At 37.9% G+C, this 15,549-nt stretch overlaps 4 protein-coding genes across 7 annotated transcripts; 3 read left to right on the top strand and 1 right to left on the bottom strand.

Annotated features, from left to right (window-relative positions):
• LOC109710848 (CASP-like protein 1F1) lies at positions 455 to 2,394 on the bottom strand. The gene is made up of 3 exons (XM_020233628.1): positions 2,092 to 2,394; positions 1,599 to 1,701; positions 455 to 938 (listed from the first exon to the last, which is right to left on the bottom strand). Exons 1-3 carry the CDS (start codon positions 2,376 to 2,378, stop codon positions 696 to 698), a joined length of 633 nt encoding a protein of 210 aa, XP_020089217.1. The 5' UTR covers positions 2,379 to 2,394; the 3' UTR covers positions 455 to 695.
• LOC109709899 lies at positions 3,982 to 6,911 on the top strand. Its single transcript, XM_020232268.1, has 2 exons — positions 3,982 to 4,382; positions 6,619 to 6,911. Exons 1-2 carry the CDS (start codon positions 4,023 to 4,025, stop codon positions 6,646 to 6,648), a joined length of 390 nt encoding a protein of 129 aa, XP_020087857.1. The 5' UTR covers positions 3,982 to 4,022; the 3' UTR covers positions 6,649 to 6,911.
• LOC109710002 (cytochrome c-type biogenesis CcmH-like mitochondrial protein) lies at positions 7,688 to 11,300 on the top strand. 4 transcript variants are annotated; one of them, XM_020232413.1, is made up of 4 exons: positions 7,688 to 7,769; positions 9,493 to 9,660; positions 10,180 to 10,311; positions 10,968 to 11,300. In XM_020232413.1, the coding sequence occupies exons 2-4, from the start codon at positions 9,520 to 9,522 to the stop codon at positions 11,148 to 11,150; spliced, it is 456 nt and encodes a 151-aa protein (XP_020088002.1). In that variant the 5' UTR covers positions 7,688 to 7,769; positions 9,493 to 9,519; the 3' UTR covers positions 11,151 to 11,300. The 4 variants fall into 4 exon arrangements, with proteins under 4 accessions (XP_020088002.1, XP_020088001.1, XP_020088000.1 ...); XM_020232412.1 differs by lacking the exon at positions 7,688 to 7,769 and adding an exon at positions 8,360 to 8,442; XM_020232411.1 differs by lacking the exon at positions 7,688 to 7,769 and adding an exon at positions 8,451 to 8,619.
• LOC109709789 (probable aquaporin TIP2-2) lies at positions 13,026 to 14,858 on the top strand. The gene is made up of 3 exons (XM_020232110.1): positions 13,026 to 13,269; positions 13,651 to 13,898; positions 14,311 to 14,858. Exons 1-3 carry the CDS (start codon positions 13,143 to 13,145, stop codon positions 14,683 to 14,685), a joined length of 750 nt encoding a protein of 249 aa, XP_020087699.1. The 5' UTR covers positions 13,026 to 13,142; the 3' UTR covers positions 14,686 to 14,858.

Raw genomic sequence — 15,549 nt, 5'->3', positions numbered from 1 at the left:
GAAAAGGAAAAAAACTTGTTTGCTTCTTATAGTTAAAATTAAATGCTACAGCAGGACTTGTAAATTAGCATCTAATTGCTCTTAAAAGTACAAGAGATATAGAGAAAAATAATAATTGTTCTAAGGTAATTGCAATGTCCTAATATAAAATACCAAGATCCGCATATGTAGCTTCCTAGTTTAAATAACCCAAAAAAATTATATAATATTTGCAGCATTATGCATCATATATTTTCGTACGGATAAACACTGTATATATATATCCTCTAATTACACTGAACTTATTACTCTATCCATAAAAACTTAAAACTCTCACTATATGGTAGCAATATTAGGAATATCATAACAGGATTATCTAAAATCTAAAATGAAAACTCATTCATAAATATTGATGAAAACTTAGATCGTAGAGTCAATAACTAATAGCCATGAACAAGACAAATGCAAATGAATATTCTCAATAAAAACCATATTATAAAAAAAACAAAGGAAATTAAGCATGCAAAGAGTGTTTGTAATGTTAACAAGGCTTACAACAATTATTCTCACTTCTCAGGGAAATAAATTTATTAACAAGCCAGAGTAACCATCTAGTGCGTAAATACCGATGGTTGAATTAAAAATATAAGATCGAAGCAGAAGCAGAAGCAGAAGCAGAAACAGAAACAGAAACAAGTTTCTAGCATTAGTAGTTGCTACTCCTTTTGAACGAACTTTTTACTATTTTGTGAAGCCTTTTGAACCGCGGTCATAGCGCATACCAGGTAAAGCGAGAGAACGCCTAAGTAACAACAACCGAGGGAGATCTCCATTTTTTTGCAGTAACTCTTGTAGTAGTTGCACACCGGTAGCCACCCTGTTCGATCATTTCCATACTTCCCCACATTTCCTATCGCGTGTGCTGCTGCTGCAGAGGCGATCGCCAGTCCCATTGCCAACTACAAGAAATTAAAGAAGTTGATTGCGAATATGTTCTACGTACTCATCAAGAGTCTCCAGTGCAAATGTTATATTTTTCGCTAAATTTATTTCTAAAAGAAATAAACAAAACGAATAATATACTATATATATATATATATATAGTATAATATATATATATCTTTCTCTCTCTATCTCAAAAAGAGAAAAAAAATTCTACTGAAGCTGCTCCTAATTATATAGAAACTTCCTTAAATAATGGATATATATAAAATTTTCTTACAGATATGTAGAAATATTCACATATATATATAACTATTATATATATATATCAGTATTATATATATATATTGAAATTATATAAATAAATTGGTAACACTGATCATGATTCGAAAATTAACACTAAATTCTAATTATTATCTAAATAAATAAAACTAGGTGGCATATATATATTACTAACAGCTTACCATCTATTTTGCGCATTCAATAATATGAAATTCAAATTAAAAAATATTTCTTTAATATATAAAAGGACTACTAGAATGTCTGTAATGTTCAATATAAATATTAAGTCTCAGACTTGTTTAAGTTTTTTTTTTTAAATAATAATTATTTCACTTTATTTTCACATTTAAAAATAATATAAAATTTGTTTGAAAAAAAAGAGACAAGAACATTACCATATCTACCAAATGAAACACACAGTTTCTTCCGAGAAGGCACACTAGAAACATGGAGAGCAGCGAATAGCTACAGGTGATCCCATTCCCTATAAGAAAAAATCTGCATACAAGCAACCAAAATATATAGATAATAAATTAATAGGCTTAAAAAAAATTTTAAAAGTATATAATTTAACTTAATTTTTTTTTAGTAGAAAATAGTTTTATATAATTTTAGAAAAAAATATCTATTTTTTTTCAAAATTTTCAGTCAGAAAAAAAATAAATAGGAAAAACTTCAATCTTCCTCGCACTTTTTCACTCAATTCATATTTCGAAAAACCAAGCAGATATATATATAGCTCAAACTTTTTTAAAAAATTTTTGTTGAATTTATCCACCGTCCTTAGCGCAATTTAAATTGCATGGTAATAATTTGAATATCTTAGAATATAAGATATAGAAGAACCAAATGCGAGCAATTACTTTGGATAGGTGTGTGTGGTGTCACCTAAATGTAGGAGACGACTTATAGTCCGCGTGCATAGGGAAGCCGGCGACGACTTCAGTCTCCTGGTTGAGGGCAATGATGAGGGTGGCGGCAAGCGTCGAGCACGAGGCTAAAGCTCTCACCAGAACCTGCGACGTTCTCCCCGTCCACGACGTCCTGCTGCCGGCACTACCATTATCCGATGGCGGCGGCAACCGCGCAGGCGCAGGCACAGGTGCAGGTGCCGGCGGAGCTTCCTCTTTCTTCGCCGCCGCGGAGATCTCCATTGTTGATGTCTCCGAGGTCATCAAAAGAGGAGGAGAATATACTTGAAAATTCACAAATGGAGAATTCGATCAGTGGTGTGAAGTGTGTGGTGTGGTTTCGTGAGATCAGGAAGAGGGGAAAGAATTTAGTAAGAAAGGACGAATTGAGAATTTTGAGGAGTGGCGGTTATAGTTTGTTAGCGTGGTATAGAGAGGAGAGAGAAACATATATCTAGTTACAGAGTGTAGGGAGGTAGGTGCAGTTCAAATTTTAAACATTCAAACTTCAACAAATCTTTTTGAAATACAAACGAATAAGGCGAGGAAAAATAAACAACATAAAAGAAATACAAAAATAAAATCCGGCCTCTATGTGGCGGCCCATATTACTACATCTGTAAGTTTTGAAGAGTGACGATTATAGTTTGTTTACGTGGTATGGGGAGGAGAGAGAAACATATATCTAGTTACAGAGTGTAGGGAAGTAGGTGCAATTCAAATTTTAAGCATTCAAACTTCAACAAACCTTTTTAAAATGCAAACGAATAAGACGAGAAAAAATAAACAACGTAAAAGAAATACAAAAACAAAATCCGGCCTCTATGTGGCGGCCCATATTACTACATCTGTAAGTTTTGAGGAGTGGCGGTTATAGTTTGTTTGCGTGGTATGGGGAGGGGAGAGAAACATATATCTAGTTACAGAGTGTAGGTCGAGGTAGGTGCAGTTCAAATTTTAAACATTCAAACTTCAACAAACCTTTTTGAAATGCAAACGAATAAGGCGATAAAAAATAAACAACGTAAAAGAAATACAAAAACAAAATCCGGCTTCTATGTGGCAGCCCATATTACTACATCTGTAAGTTTTGAGAAGTGGCAGTTATAGTTTATTTACGTGGTATGGGGAAGGGAAGAGAAACATATATCTAGTTACAAAGTGTAGGGAAGTAGGTGCAGTTTAAATTTTAAACATTCAAACTTCAACAAACCTTTTTGAAATGCAAACGAATAAGGCGAGAAAAAATAAACAACGTAAAAGAAATACAAAAACAAAATCCGGCCTCTATGTGGCGGCCCATATTACTACATCTGTAAGTTTTGAGGAGTGGCGGCTATAGTTTGTTTACGTGGTATAGGGAGGGGGGAGAAACATATATCTAGTTACAGAGTGTAAGGAGGTAGGTGCAGTTCAAATTTTAAACATTCAAACTTCAACAAACCTTTTTGAAATGCAAACGAATAAGGCGAGAAAAAATAAACAACGTAAAAGAAATACAAAAACAAAATCCGGCCTCTATGTGGCGGCCCATATTACTACATCTGTAAGTTTTGAGGAGTAACGGTTATAGTTTGTTTACGTGGTATGGGGAGGGAAGAGAAATATATATCTAGTTACAGAGTGTAGGGAAGTAGATGCAGTTTAAATTTTAAACATTCAAAATTTTAACAAACCTTTTTGAAACACAAACGAATAAGACGGGAAAAGATAAAAAAATAGAACAACGTAAAAGAAATACAAAAACAAAAAAACAAAAACAAAATCCGGCCTCTATATGGGCCGCAAACAATTGGGCCTTTTGCGGCCCATATTACTACATCCGCAATTTTCACCCCTTGGGCTTCTACATAGTTGGAGAAAAGAGGGGCGAGAGGGAGAGAGGAGGGGGAGGGAGAGAGGAGGGAGATGTTGAAATACCTGTCGAGGGTGCGGGTGGAGTACAACGCGCTGGACCCGCGGAAGGCGGCGTGCGTGGAGCTGCTGGCGCAGTGCATATCGCGGAGGGCGAAGGAGTCGAACCCGGCGTGCCAGGTGGAGCTGCAGCGCCTGGCGGAGGCGGGGGCGGCGCCGCGCGTGGTGGTGACCTACGTCAACGGCGTCGAGGAGGCCATCGACGCCGCCGCCACACCCGCGCAGGCCATCCGACAACAAATCCTCGACCGCGGCCGCCTCCTCGAGACCGAGCAGATGTTCCGCGAGGCCGGCGAGCCCTGGCCCGTCCTCATCCCCCACCACGAGCTCCACCAGCCCTTCCCCGGCATCAAGGTCGGTATTTCTTTTTTTAACACTCTTTCGCGCATTTCGTCGAACAGGTTGTGTGCACGCATAAGCATCGATCTCTAAGAAACCTTCTCTTTGTTGATGTTTTTTTTCCTTTTTTAATACTCTTTCGCGCATTTTGTCGAACTGGTTGTGTGCACGCATAAGCATTACTCTCTAAGAAACCTTCTTCTTTTTGTTGAATTTGAATTACTACTAATAATACACTGCAGATGATGAACAACATTTGGTGAATCACGTAGAATGAACTCCGTGTCATAGAGGACTAGCAGTATTATTATTATTTTCTTCTTCTTTTCTTTTTTTTTTGATTAAACAGGGTATTATTTTCTTCTATAACCTGATTTAGTGCTTTTGTAATTGCATTTGTTTAAATAATAATAGATATGAATAAGTGAAACTTAGGGAAGGTACCATCGATTCTGGGCCTGGACTAAGTTGTGAGTACTAGTACTTTTATTAATAGAGAATGAGGTCAAATACTCATAGAGTGATTGAAGATTTGATGCTTCAGATTGCGTACTGGTTTAGTATTTACTGTTCTATTTGGTTGTAATTTATTTACAATACCAGTAGTCGAACCAGGTGGAAGTTCGTGTTTTGGCCATTAGAACACATTCATCAAATTTTCAAAGGAGACGACACACCTTCTTCGTTGCCAGCGATACGACATATCTCGAGGGGTTAGATTCATATAGTGTTAGTATGCTTTTATGAAGATGGGGCTATAAGAGATGCGTTGAGTAAGAATTGTTTTGCTGGCTCACAATACACATTAGAATAGCAACAAAAGTTAGTATGCTAAAAGAGGCTGGGTAGGAAATGTGTGAAATGTGCAATCAGTGTGGAAGATGTTCAGCATATCTTCTTAAATTGTGTTTGTAGTAGAAGCATATGGACTGTATACTTCAGTAAATTTCAGGTGTCTCCGCGTCTAAATTGCTTTAAAAAGGTTCGGTCCAATCAAATAGATAGAAATATTGGAAAGGAGTGAAGAGAAGTGTGGGATTCATATCTACCGTACTTTGTTGGAGGATTTGGTTGGTGTGACCAGGGAGAACTCAATAAGAGGGACAATCTCACCCATTAACAGACTTCTGGCAAACTATGTGAAAAAATCTTCTATGCCAAAAGCAGTATGATATTTAAGAAAATTTGCCTCTTCTGATTAGCTTTTCTTCTCAGGGAGGTTGATGCTTTGCTATCTTTGAATTTGGTTTTGCACAGCAGGAGAAATCCTAGCTTTGGGTTGTCTGAAAAGCTTACTTGATGTCAACTTTGGTCATATTTTTGACTTGGTTTTACTTCGAAAACTTAAATGTTGTGCTATTTTTTTTGGCTTTTCATTTGGGTATGTATGCTTTAATATGTTCAATGTTTTGTCAGCGTATTTTTCATTCTATTAGTTGTAGATATGTCTTTTTTATGTTTATGTGACCTCTAACGTACGTATCATTTTTGTTTACAATGGTTTGTATGGGTTGGCACTGTTTTGTGCTTCCTTTTTTCTCTAGTTTTCCTTGTGCATTATAAGGCTACATTTCATTAGGATATTTTATTACATTTCCTATATACAAGCTTGTAATTCCCTTTAAATCAACTTGTACCATGTCCACATGAATTTCGTATCTTGCTCCCCTGCTAAATGAGCTGGAATTGGACCAATAGATTATGTTCGGGTTTCCTTTTTTGTGTAATTTAGCATTTGTTTGAATCTTCGTGGCACATTGTGGGCCTTCTCTACTTCTATTTGTCTTTTTGTTCCCGACTATGTATCAATTGCAGAAAATTGCTTATGAAGAAATGATGCAAACGAGTACCAATTCAATTTACCTGTATGGAATAAAATCTCACAACAACCTGTTGCCGAAGTTCAGGAGATAAGCTGAATGTTTCTAGCTGCTACAAATCAGGATTTCAGGAAAATAGTTTTTTAAGATAACTTCTCTTATGCTTTTGGTAATAATTTTAAAATTCTTTTGTAGCAAGGTACTTCACCAATAAGCTGACTACTTCATCTTCGTTTCACTTTGCATGTTCTGTCCCAGTTTTCATCGAATCCAAAATCAATTTGTATATGTCCAGACTTAAATAATGCTGATAATATAGCCTTTTCTTAAATTTGCTTTGTTTATGCTATTGTCGTAGCTCGAAACTTTTTATTACGTACCTCATTGTATTCTTAAGCCATTGCTAACATAAATTTTTGTCTTTTTAACAGCCGAAAAAAGCTGAAGAGAAGATCCAGTGACTGGAATTGCCGTCTCGGTATAATTTGATGCATCATCTATGCAGTAGAACTTTGTATTCCTTTCTGTTAAGAACCCTTTCCATAGTTGTGGCAATAGTAATGCTTTTCCTGTTGGGGTAGAAGCATAATTAGAGTGAAGAGCCCATATTATCAGGAGTTCTTAATTATGCTGGAAACTTTATCATGTAAAACTGAAATTCTTTTGCACAAAATTGTACTTAAAGACTTAAGAGAAAGCTTTGCTCTCTCTTCTTCTTTTTTTTTTTTTTTTTTTTTTTTTTGGTGATTGCGAACTGTCGATCAATGATGGGTGAACTGTCGATCAATGACGGGTGAGAATGGTTCGGGTAGTGTTCATTTTGATTCTGGGTAGTGTTCATTTGATTCCGATTACGCAGGATCTGTTATTTTTGATTCTGTGTGTCGCATCGAATTTGGATACGTTGCCTATTCTAGTTTACTTGTTGATATACATATATGGCTTGAAATTTTCTACTATGCGAGCTTTTCCGGATGCAGGTGCAGCTTGAGTGGGCCTTTGTCGAACCAATTCTCGAGCTGAACTAGAGCTGTTCTGAACAGAGAGCTGAATTGGCTGCTCTAATTGGCACAATCTTAATTTATGCCAGAAAGTTGCAGCCACTCCTCAAAAGACAACGGCTGCCAGTCTTCTATTCTTATTCAGAACTGCGTGAATAAAATATTCCCATTACATATTTATTCTCAGGAATAGCAATTCAACTCGAAATTAAATGAGCTCAGGTCGAGGCTCGAGCCAAGTTCCTTCTCAGAGGCCAGCTTAGCGGGCTTATCCTGAGCTCCGAACCCCCCCAAAAATTAAAAAAAAAAAAAAAAAAAAAAAAAAAAAAAAAAGACCAGAACAGGCGAGCCCAAAATCCCGAACCGGTCCCGGCTCGACCGGCCTCGCCCGTAACTTCCCACATACTCTTCGGTGTTCCGTTCTCATTGTCCTTCGCGGCGCTCTTTCATTTCCCCTCTCTCTCCCTCTCCTTTTCATTTTCTATTTAATATTTTTCCTGTTAAATATCAAATCAGAGCTGGGCTTAGTCTCTCTCTGTGTATCTCACCATTGGTTCCCAACCTCTAATTTTTGCAATTAGGTTCGTGTGGTTTTAATTAAAGTTGTTTTGATCAAATCTAAACACCAAACCTTGCCTTGTGGCTATTTTCATGATGTTTATATTTTATTTATTTATTTTCCCCTGTATGTATTCATGATGCTTTGGTTAATCACCTTGTTCTTGTTAAGCAGCTAGTAATGCTCTCCATGTGCTTGTTGAAATGCCTAGCTGTTTGAGTTCTCTGCTATTTTGCTTATAACGACGATTCCGATTGATCATGGTTGACGATAATGATTTTGAGCATCTTTCTAGTTCATTAGAAAAAAAATGATCTATTTTGTATTCTTTTCGAGGCTTGTTTAGTTTGTAAGGAGGCTGGAATGGTGACTTTTGTGCGGGGTGGTGGACAAAAATTTTACGGGGACAATCTCCAAAGTGAGACGGTTTCATCCACCGTCCATCATGTAAAATTTTGAGATTCGTGCTAGTCCACGCGATGGACGGTTGATGGGATACTATCACCCCCGTAAAACTTTTCTTCGTCTTGTACCTGTTTGTTGAAATGCTTCACTACCTGTTTGCCACTATTTCACTTTGGCACACGAGNAAAAAAAAAAAAAAAAAAAAAAAAAAAAAAAAAAAAGACCAGAACAGGCGAGCCCAAAATCCCGAACCGGTCCCGGCTCGACCGGCCTCGCCCGTAACTTCCCACGTACTCTTCGGTGTTCCTTTCTCATTGTCCTTCGCGGCGCTCTTTCATTTCCCCTCTCTCCCTCTCCTTTTCATTTTCTATTTAATATTTTTCCTGTTAAATATCAAATCAGCGCTGGGCTTGGTCTCTCTCTGTGTATCTCACCATTGGTTCCTAACCACTAATTTTTGCAATTAGGTTCGTGTGGTTTTTAATTGAAGTTGTTTTGATCAAATCTAAACACCAAACCTTGCCTTGTGGCTATTTTCATGATGTTTATATTTTATTTATTTATTTTCCCCTGTATGTATTCATGATGCTTTGGTTAATCACGTTGTTCTTGTTAAGCAGCTAGTAATGCTCTCCATGTGCTTGTTGAAATGCCCAGCTGTTTGAGTTCTCTGCCATTTTGCTTATAACGACGATTCCGATCGATCATGGTTGACGATAATGATTTTGAGCATATTTCTAGTTCATTAAAAAAAAAAAAAAGATCTATTTTGTATTCTTTTTGAGGCTTGGTTAATTTGTAAGGAGGCTCGAATGGTGACTTTTGTGCGGGGTGGTGGACAAAAATTTTAAGGGGACAGTCTCCGAAGTGAGACGGTTTCATCCACCGTCCATCACGTAGAATTTATGGGGATAGTCCCCATGGCGAGATGGTCCCATCCACCGTCTATCATGCTTTGAGATTCATGCTAGTCCACGCGATGGACGGTTGATGGGATCCTATAACCCCCATAAAACTTTTCTTCGTCTTGTACCTGTTTGTTGAAATGCTTCACTGCCTATTTGCCACTATTTCACTTCGGCACACGAGCGTCTGTTTTTCCCCATGCAATCTACGAACTTACAAATGCGTTGATCTGCAAGTATGGCATGATGCTATGTTCGTTTTCATCGGAAGTGAGTGTTGAAGTAATAAACAAGATTGGTAATGGACGAACAACTTGCACTTAATTGCTATCTGCTTATTGAAAAGAGCAAGAGATGCTTCTGCTTATCACTATGTGTGTGTTTCTTTCTGTTAAAAGGTGAGCTCCATCTAATTGATTTTTGCACGTTTCGCAGTTTCGCGGAGCAAGCGTAGCAGTTCTTATGGCAACTGAGGACGAAGTGAAGAAGGCGCTGATCGTAGATGCCCGGGCGAGGAATATTAGCCACAATGTTCGGTGCACGGAGTGTGGGAGCCAATCCATTGAAGACTCACAAGCAGATATTGCCATTCTACTTAGAAAGGTATTTCGTGTTCCGGCTGCACGTCAAAATCATAGTGATTCCTCCGAAGAGTTATACTAAAGAAAATGCGGGATCTGTATAGGGCCCAATTATGTGCAGAGCATAATGTATAGTCAAAACAATCCATTGTCCAATATCCTCGAGCAGTACCGGTTTGGAGCATGTCATTTGAACTCCTGATTGGTGACTGGTTGATTTAGATTAAATGGGCGACAGACAATGCTTCACATTTGTCGTGAACAGTTTTCAACAATTGTTGGAGCTAAAAAATGTCTTTTTACTCGAAATCAAGATGATTTTTTTGCTTTAAGGACTTGAATCAGGTTTACACCTTTATGTTTTTGGCTTATAATGACAATGTTAAGGAAATGGTAATTAAAGGCTATATGAGCCTATTGTTCCTTTGAGGTAAAAGGCTTGCTGCTTCTGCCCTACTCTGCGAAACCTAGTGCCAAATATGCAGATCTGCAGTTCGCACTCATTGCTTCAGCTCTCGTAACCTGTTGTCGCATCTTACAGTTGATTCGTGATGAAATCCGAGCTGGTAAAAGTGACAAGGAGATCTACAAGAAATTAGAGGAGGATTTTGGAGAAACGGTGCTCTACGCCCCTCGATTTGATTATCAGACTGCTGCTTTGTGGTTATCGCCGGTCAGTGTTATCATTACTTACTTTTCTGATTAACACTGTTTTTACCAAATTATTGTTTTCTGTCTTAACTAGAAACTAATGCAACAATAGCATTTGCTGATATTTCAGTATATAATGTGACGAATGGTTCCGGTAGTTTCTTGAACATCATTTGCATTACCTTTGCTGCATATCACGAATGTGACAACTATTGTCGACAAATCTTTTCATATCAGCCATTTTAATTAAGTATGAGGTTTTTTTCTCCCTGCAAAATCATAGATTGAAATGAACCTGTAAAATCTGAAATTTATTATATGCCTTTCAAAATGCATTTTTCTTACTTTGGGGAGTCATCCGATGATTCATGGGCAGAAGCTTGCTTCGCATTAAAAGAAGTTTGGTAAAGAGCAATGATTTTGTACGAAAAGGGGCATATATATGACTGAATTTAAGTTTTCTAAACAAGGGTATACATAAGTAAATATCTCATCAAGCAGTATTTTTGAGCTGAGAGGCTGATGAAATTACACTGTTTCCATGAGGTCATATGAAATCAGAAACCATTTCTTTTTGTATATATGACAGATACCCAATCACTTATGGTACTGAAGTAGCATCTCGTAGCTCCCGATTTTAGAGAGAATTTGACACCGATTCCGTGGATTTGTGTACAGGTCATTGTCGGTGGTGCGATCGCTGGAGTATGGGCTTATCAAAGGCACAGGCAAAAGACCAATGTGCACATAATGGCGCTTAACCTTATAAGAGGGGTTCCATTGACCCCAAAGGAGAAGCAGACCATGATCGAGATCCTCACACCGCCACCCCCACCTCGTCGGAGGTGGTGGTGGAGTTGATGAGAGTTTGTTTATATTTGTAACTTCTAAAACTTAGTATGACATAAAGCGTAGTTTACACAAAGTTTTTGATTGAAGCAGCTGTTGTTTGCTACTATACTGCAACTTTACTTCAATGTTTATGCGCACGCATCGCCATCACTTCATTTCTTTTCTTTTTCTGATTGTGATTCAAGGAGTTTGATTCTTATACCTCCACTATACTGACTGTTTGTTGGACAGTACATGCGTGGGCGCACCAAACTCCGTCATTCAAGTGAGGTGTGGCCCAGCTTATATTTTGCGCCGAATACGACCGATTCCAGTTGCTTCTGCGGTGGCCTATTCTGGCCGGTACTATTCTCGATTAGAGATGTCAACGGGTCGGATTCGGGGCGGATTTTTAAAAACTCGAACCCGAACCCGACTCCAAACCCGAGACCCGAACCCGAATCCGAACCTGACGAATTTTAAAAATCCATATCTAAATCCGAACCTGACCAAAAATTTGAAATCCGAACCCGAACCCGAACCCGAAAATTTAAACCCGAATAATTATTTCTTTTTTCAATATTTCAAAATATATTATATTAAATTTAAATTTTTAAAATACAAATTCAAATATAACATCAAATTTTTATATATATATTATATATAATACAAAATAAATTCGGGTTCGGATCGGGAAAGGGTTCGGGTTTGGGTCGGGTACCATCAAAATCCATATCCGAATCCATATCCGTCGGGTTTTTATTTTTTATATTCATATCCAAATCTATATCCATATCCATATCCATCGGATATATCCGTTTCATTCGGGTTCGGGTTCAGATTCGGATAAAATTTTCGATATCCATATCCATTGACATCCCTATTCCCGATGTTGAGGAATAACTCCAAAAGGATATTCCTCAATTTCTCAGCATAAAAACTATATATTTAATCATCATCTTTATGTTTGATGAGTAACTTTTTTGTTTTTTAATTATTTTATGTACCTTAGGGCATGACTCCTCGCTGGCCTCTCAATCCTAAGCATGGACCACCGAATGATTCTTTCCTATCCCTGCTATGGCCAATGAGTATCCGCCACATCATTTTTCCAAGTCATCAACATACCAAGTGTTATTATTATTATTTTTAAGATTGTTATTACATTTCGTTTACGTTTTTAAAAAAATAAACTTAATTGAATACGTGAAATAATTAAGTTTTGAACTGTATTAACCATCAAGCGCTCCTTTTTTGCACTAGGGAACTCTTATCCTTCGCTTCATTTTTTAGCTCTCGGGGCTATCTCTTATATATCCAACCAATAATTTACCATTTTTTATTTGAAAAAAATAATTACTAATTTTCAATTTATTTTAGTTGAACCCAGGTTTACAGTGATAATATCAGTGGGACCCAAAAAATATATAATTATATATATATATTAGCGTTGTCCTTCTCTTTGAATCGAGCAATTTGGCGACACAACTCGACCTCCTTAAAAAATCGTGCGCTCCAATGATCATCACGCGGGTTAATTAACCCCTGCAAAGTTCATAATTAATGAACTTTTTGTAACTACATGATGTCATCCAGAATATTCTAATCGAGCCTAATCCTAGCCCTTAATCACTCGCCACCGGTCGCCAGCCTGGTCGGTGATTTTTTATAGCCGCAGCGAGTCCTACCACCACTCAAATCCCTTCCCGCCCCTGCGTGGGCCCACCACTCGAAATAAAAAAAAAAGTACACCGTCCTTGGTCGGCCACGTGGGCCCCGCCAAATAATTGACGTGCATCGCGACCCTTCCCTCAACGCATGTTACTTCCAGCTGGCATGCTGGGATTGGATAAGCTCTACACCTCATCTCCATTCCATCCCACGTGTATAAATATGCACACTATACCATCCAACTTTTGAGAAGCTACTGACTGAGCTACAAACAACCCATCTTCTTCTTTGATCAAATCCTTAGTAGTTCAAGTGATCAGCTCGAGCTCGAATTCGAACTCGAACTTAGCCATGGCGGGGATCGCATTCGGTCGCTTCGACGACTCGTTCAGCTTCGGCTCGCTCAAGGCCTACCTCGCCGAGTTTATTTCGACTCTCCTTTTTGTCTTCGCCGGCGTAGGATCCGCCATTGCCTACAGTTACTATATATCACCCCATCACTAGCTTCTCATTCTTTCTTTTTTTTTTTTGAGAGAGATAGGTAGCACACTATCCGTTTCGTTTATTTCATTTAAAAATAAACTTAACTGGAATTGTGAATCAACTAAAATTCAAATTTGGGACATCAGATACCAACCATCAAGCTCTTTGCCACTTACAGTAGGGACGGTCGGTACTAACTTCTCATTCTTTCATCAGGGAAAAATGTGTTACCGTACTTTCCCAATGAAGTCACAAAGGAATTGCAACGAAAAAGAACTAAAACTTTTACTAGGGCGAAAATAAAAACTTTATAGTTATACCTTTAATACTATTGAAGGTATTTTGATGTAGCGTTTTTTTGAAATATTCTCTGCAGACAAGTTGACGGGCGGCGCGGCGCTTGATCCGACCGGGCTGGTGGCGGTGGCGGTTTGCCACGGGTTCGCGCTGTTCGTGGCGGTGTCGATCGCGGCCAACATCTCGGGCGGGCACGTCAACCCGGCCGTGACCTTCGGGTTGGCCCTCGGGGGGCAGATCACCATCCTTACCGGAATCCTCTATTGGGTCGCGCAGCTCGTCGGTGCCATCGTCGGAGCTTACCTCCTCAAGTTTGCCACTGGTTTGGTAAGATTTATATATATACATATATATATATATATATATATATATATATATATATATATATATATATATATATATATATATATATTCACNTAGAAGCTAATCACATAATTATCTTAGTCATGTTTGTAAAAAAAACTTAGTAAATTGTAGAGTTTAAATCAGAAAATCAATTGTAATTGAGGAATCCAGGCGTACGTACGTCGACCAAACATAACGTTCATGCAAACATTTGTCACTAATATTTGTATAAAAGAAAATCAGATTTTAAGATCCTGAGACAAAGATTTTAAATTATTTGAATACAATATATATTGATAGTCCTCGACAAATACCATAATTTCTTATCTTTCTTTACAAAAAAAAAAAAAATTGTTTTCAAATTTGTTAATAACGCATGGATGCATGCATGCAGGACACACCCACCCACGGCGTGGCCGCCGGAGTGGGCGCGGCGGAGGGGGTGGTGATGGAGATCATCACCACCTTCGCCCTCGTCTACACCGTCTACGCGACCGCCGCTGACCCGAAGAGGGGCTCCCTCAGCACCATCGCCCCCATCGCCATTGGCCTCATCGTCGGCGCCAACATCCTCGCGGCCGGGCCCTTCTCCGGGGGCTCCATGAACCCGGCCCGATCCTTCGGCCCGGCCGTCGCCAGCGGCAACTTCGCGGACAACTGGATCTACTGGGTCGGGCCCCTCGTCGGCGGCGGGCTCGCGGGGATCGTCTACACCTACGTGTTTATGTGCTCCGACCATGCACCCGTGTCAGCTAGTGATTATCCGTGAACCTCGTAAAATTAGTTTGTGTTTCGAAATTAAATTTGGAATATTATTTGTCCCTTTGGTATATAATAATATGTAATTAATCGAAGTTGAGTGCTTTGGGAGCTTAATTGGTGTTCTTGCTTGTAAGTTGTAACGTGAAGCAGTTGTTTTTCGAAATTAAAAGCCTTAGCATTTCTCTTGTTCTTATTTTGGGTCTAACTCATTAGTTCGTTTCTTTCCTTTTCTTTTTTTTTATAGCAAATAAGGATTTTTAAAAAAATGCAATATGTGCAGTCACTTTATAGGCTAACTTCTTACCACCCAAAAATTTTATAAATTTCTTTTAAAATATTTTTTATTAAAGAAATGATAAGACCGGTAATTATATATAGATGCATAGAAAGCATTGCTCTATAAATATAAGTGAGTCAGAGCCGAATAAACTTATAAACTATCATCTGAACACACACTGCTTTAATATTTGATCTAGGATAGATCTTGAGGTCATGAGATGTGATGGATGGCATTGAGATGGGTCTCAGTAAATTTTTGTTATCTTGTCTCAGCCAATTTTCGCCTAGCTAGGATGTGTTTGGCTTCACGTAAAACTGTGAAAAAAAAAATTTTGATGGAAAAAAGTTTATGTAGGAAAAAAATTTTACGTCGCTTTAGTGTTTAGTTTGAAGGAAAAAAAAAATAGTTCTATGTGAAGAGTTGTTTGGTTGAAAGAAAAAGAAAAATAGATAAAAAACTATTTAATATATTTTTATTATATATATTAATAATATATAATAATTAATATATATAGATTAAATATATCTAAAATTTTAACAAATATAGTACAAAAAATATAAAATTTATATATTTATAAATATCAATAAATAT

The sequence above is a fragment of the Ananas comosus genome, linkage group 5, assembly GCF_001540865.1.
Source record: "Ananas comosus cultivar F153 linkage group 5, ASM154086v1, whole genome shotgun sequence".
NCBI lineage: Eukaryota > Viridiplantae > Streptophyta > Magnoliopsida > Poales > Bromeliaceae > Ananas > Ananas comosus.
The sequence above is the reverse complement of the archived record's forward strand: the minus strand, read 5'-3'. Positions and strand labels throughout refer to the sequence as shown.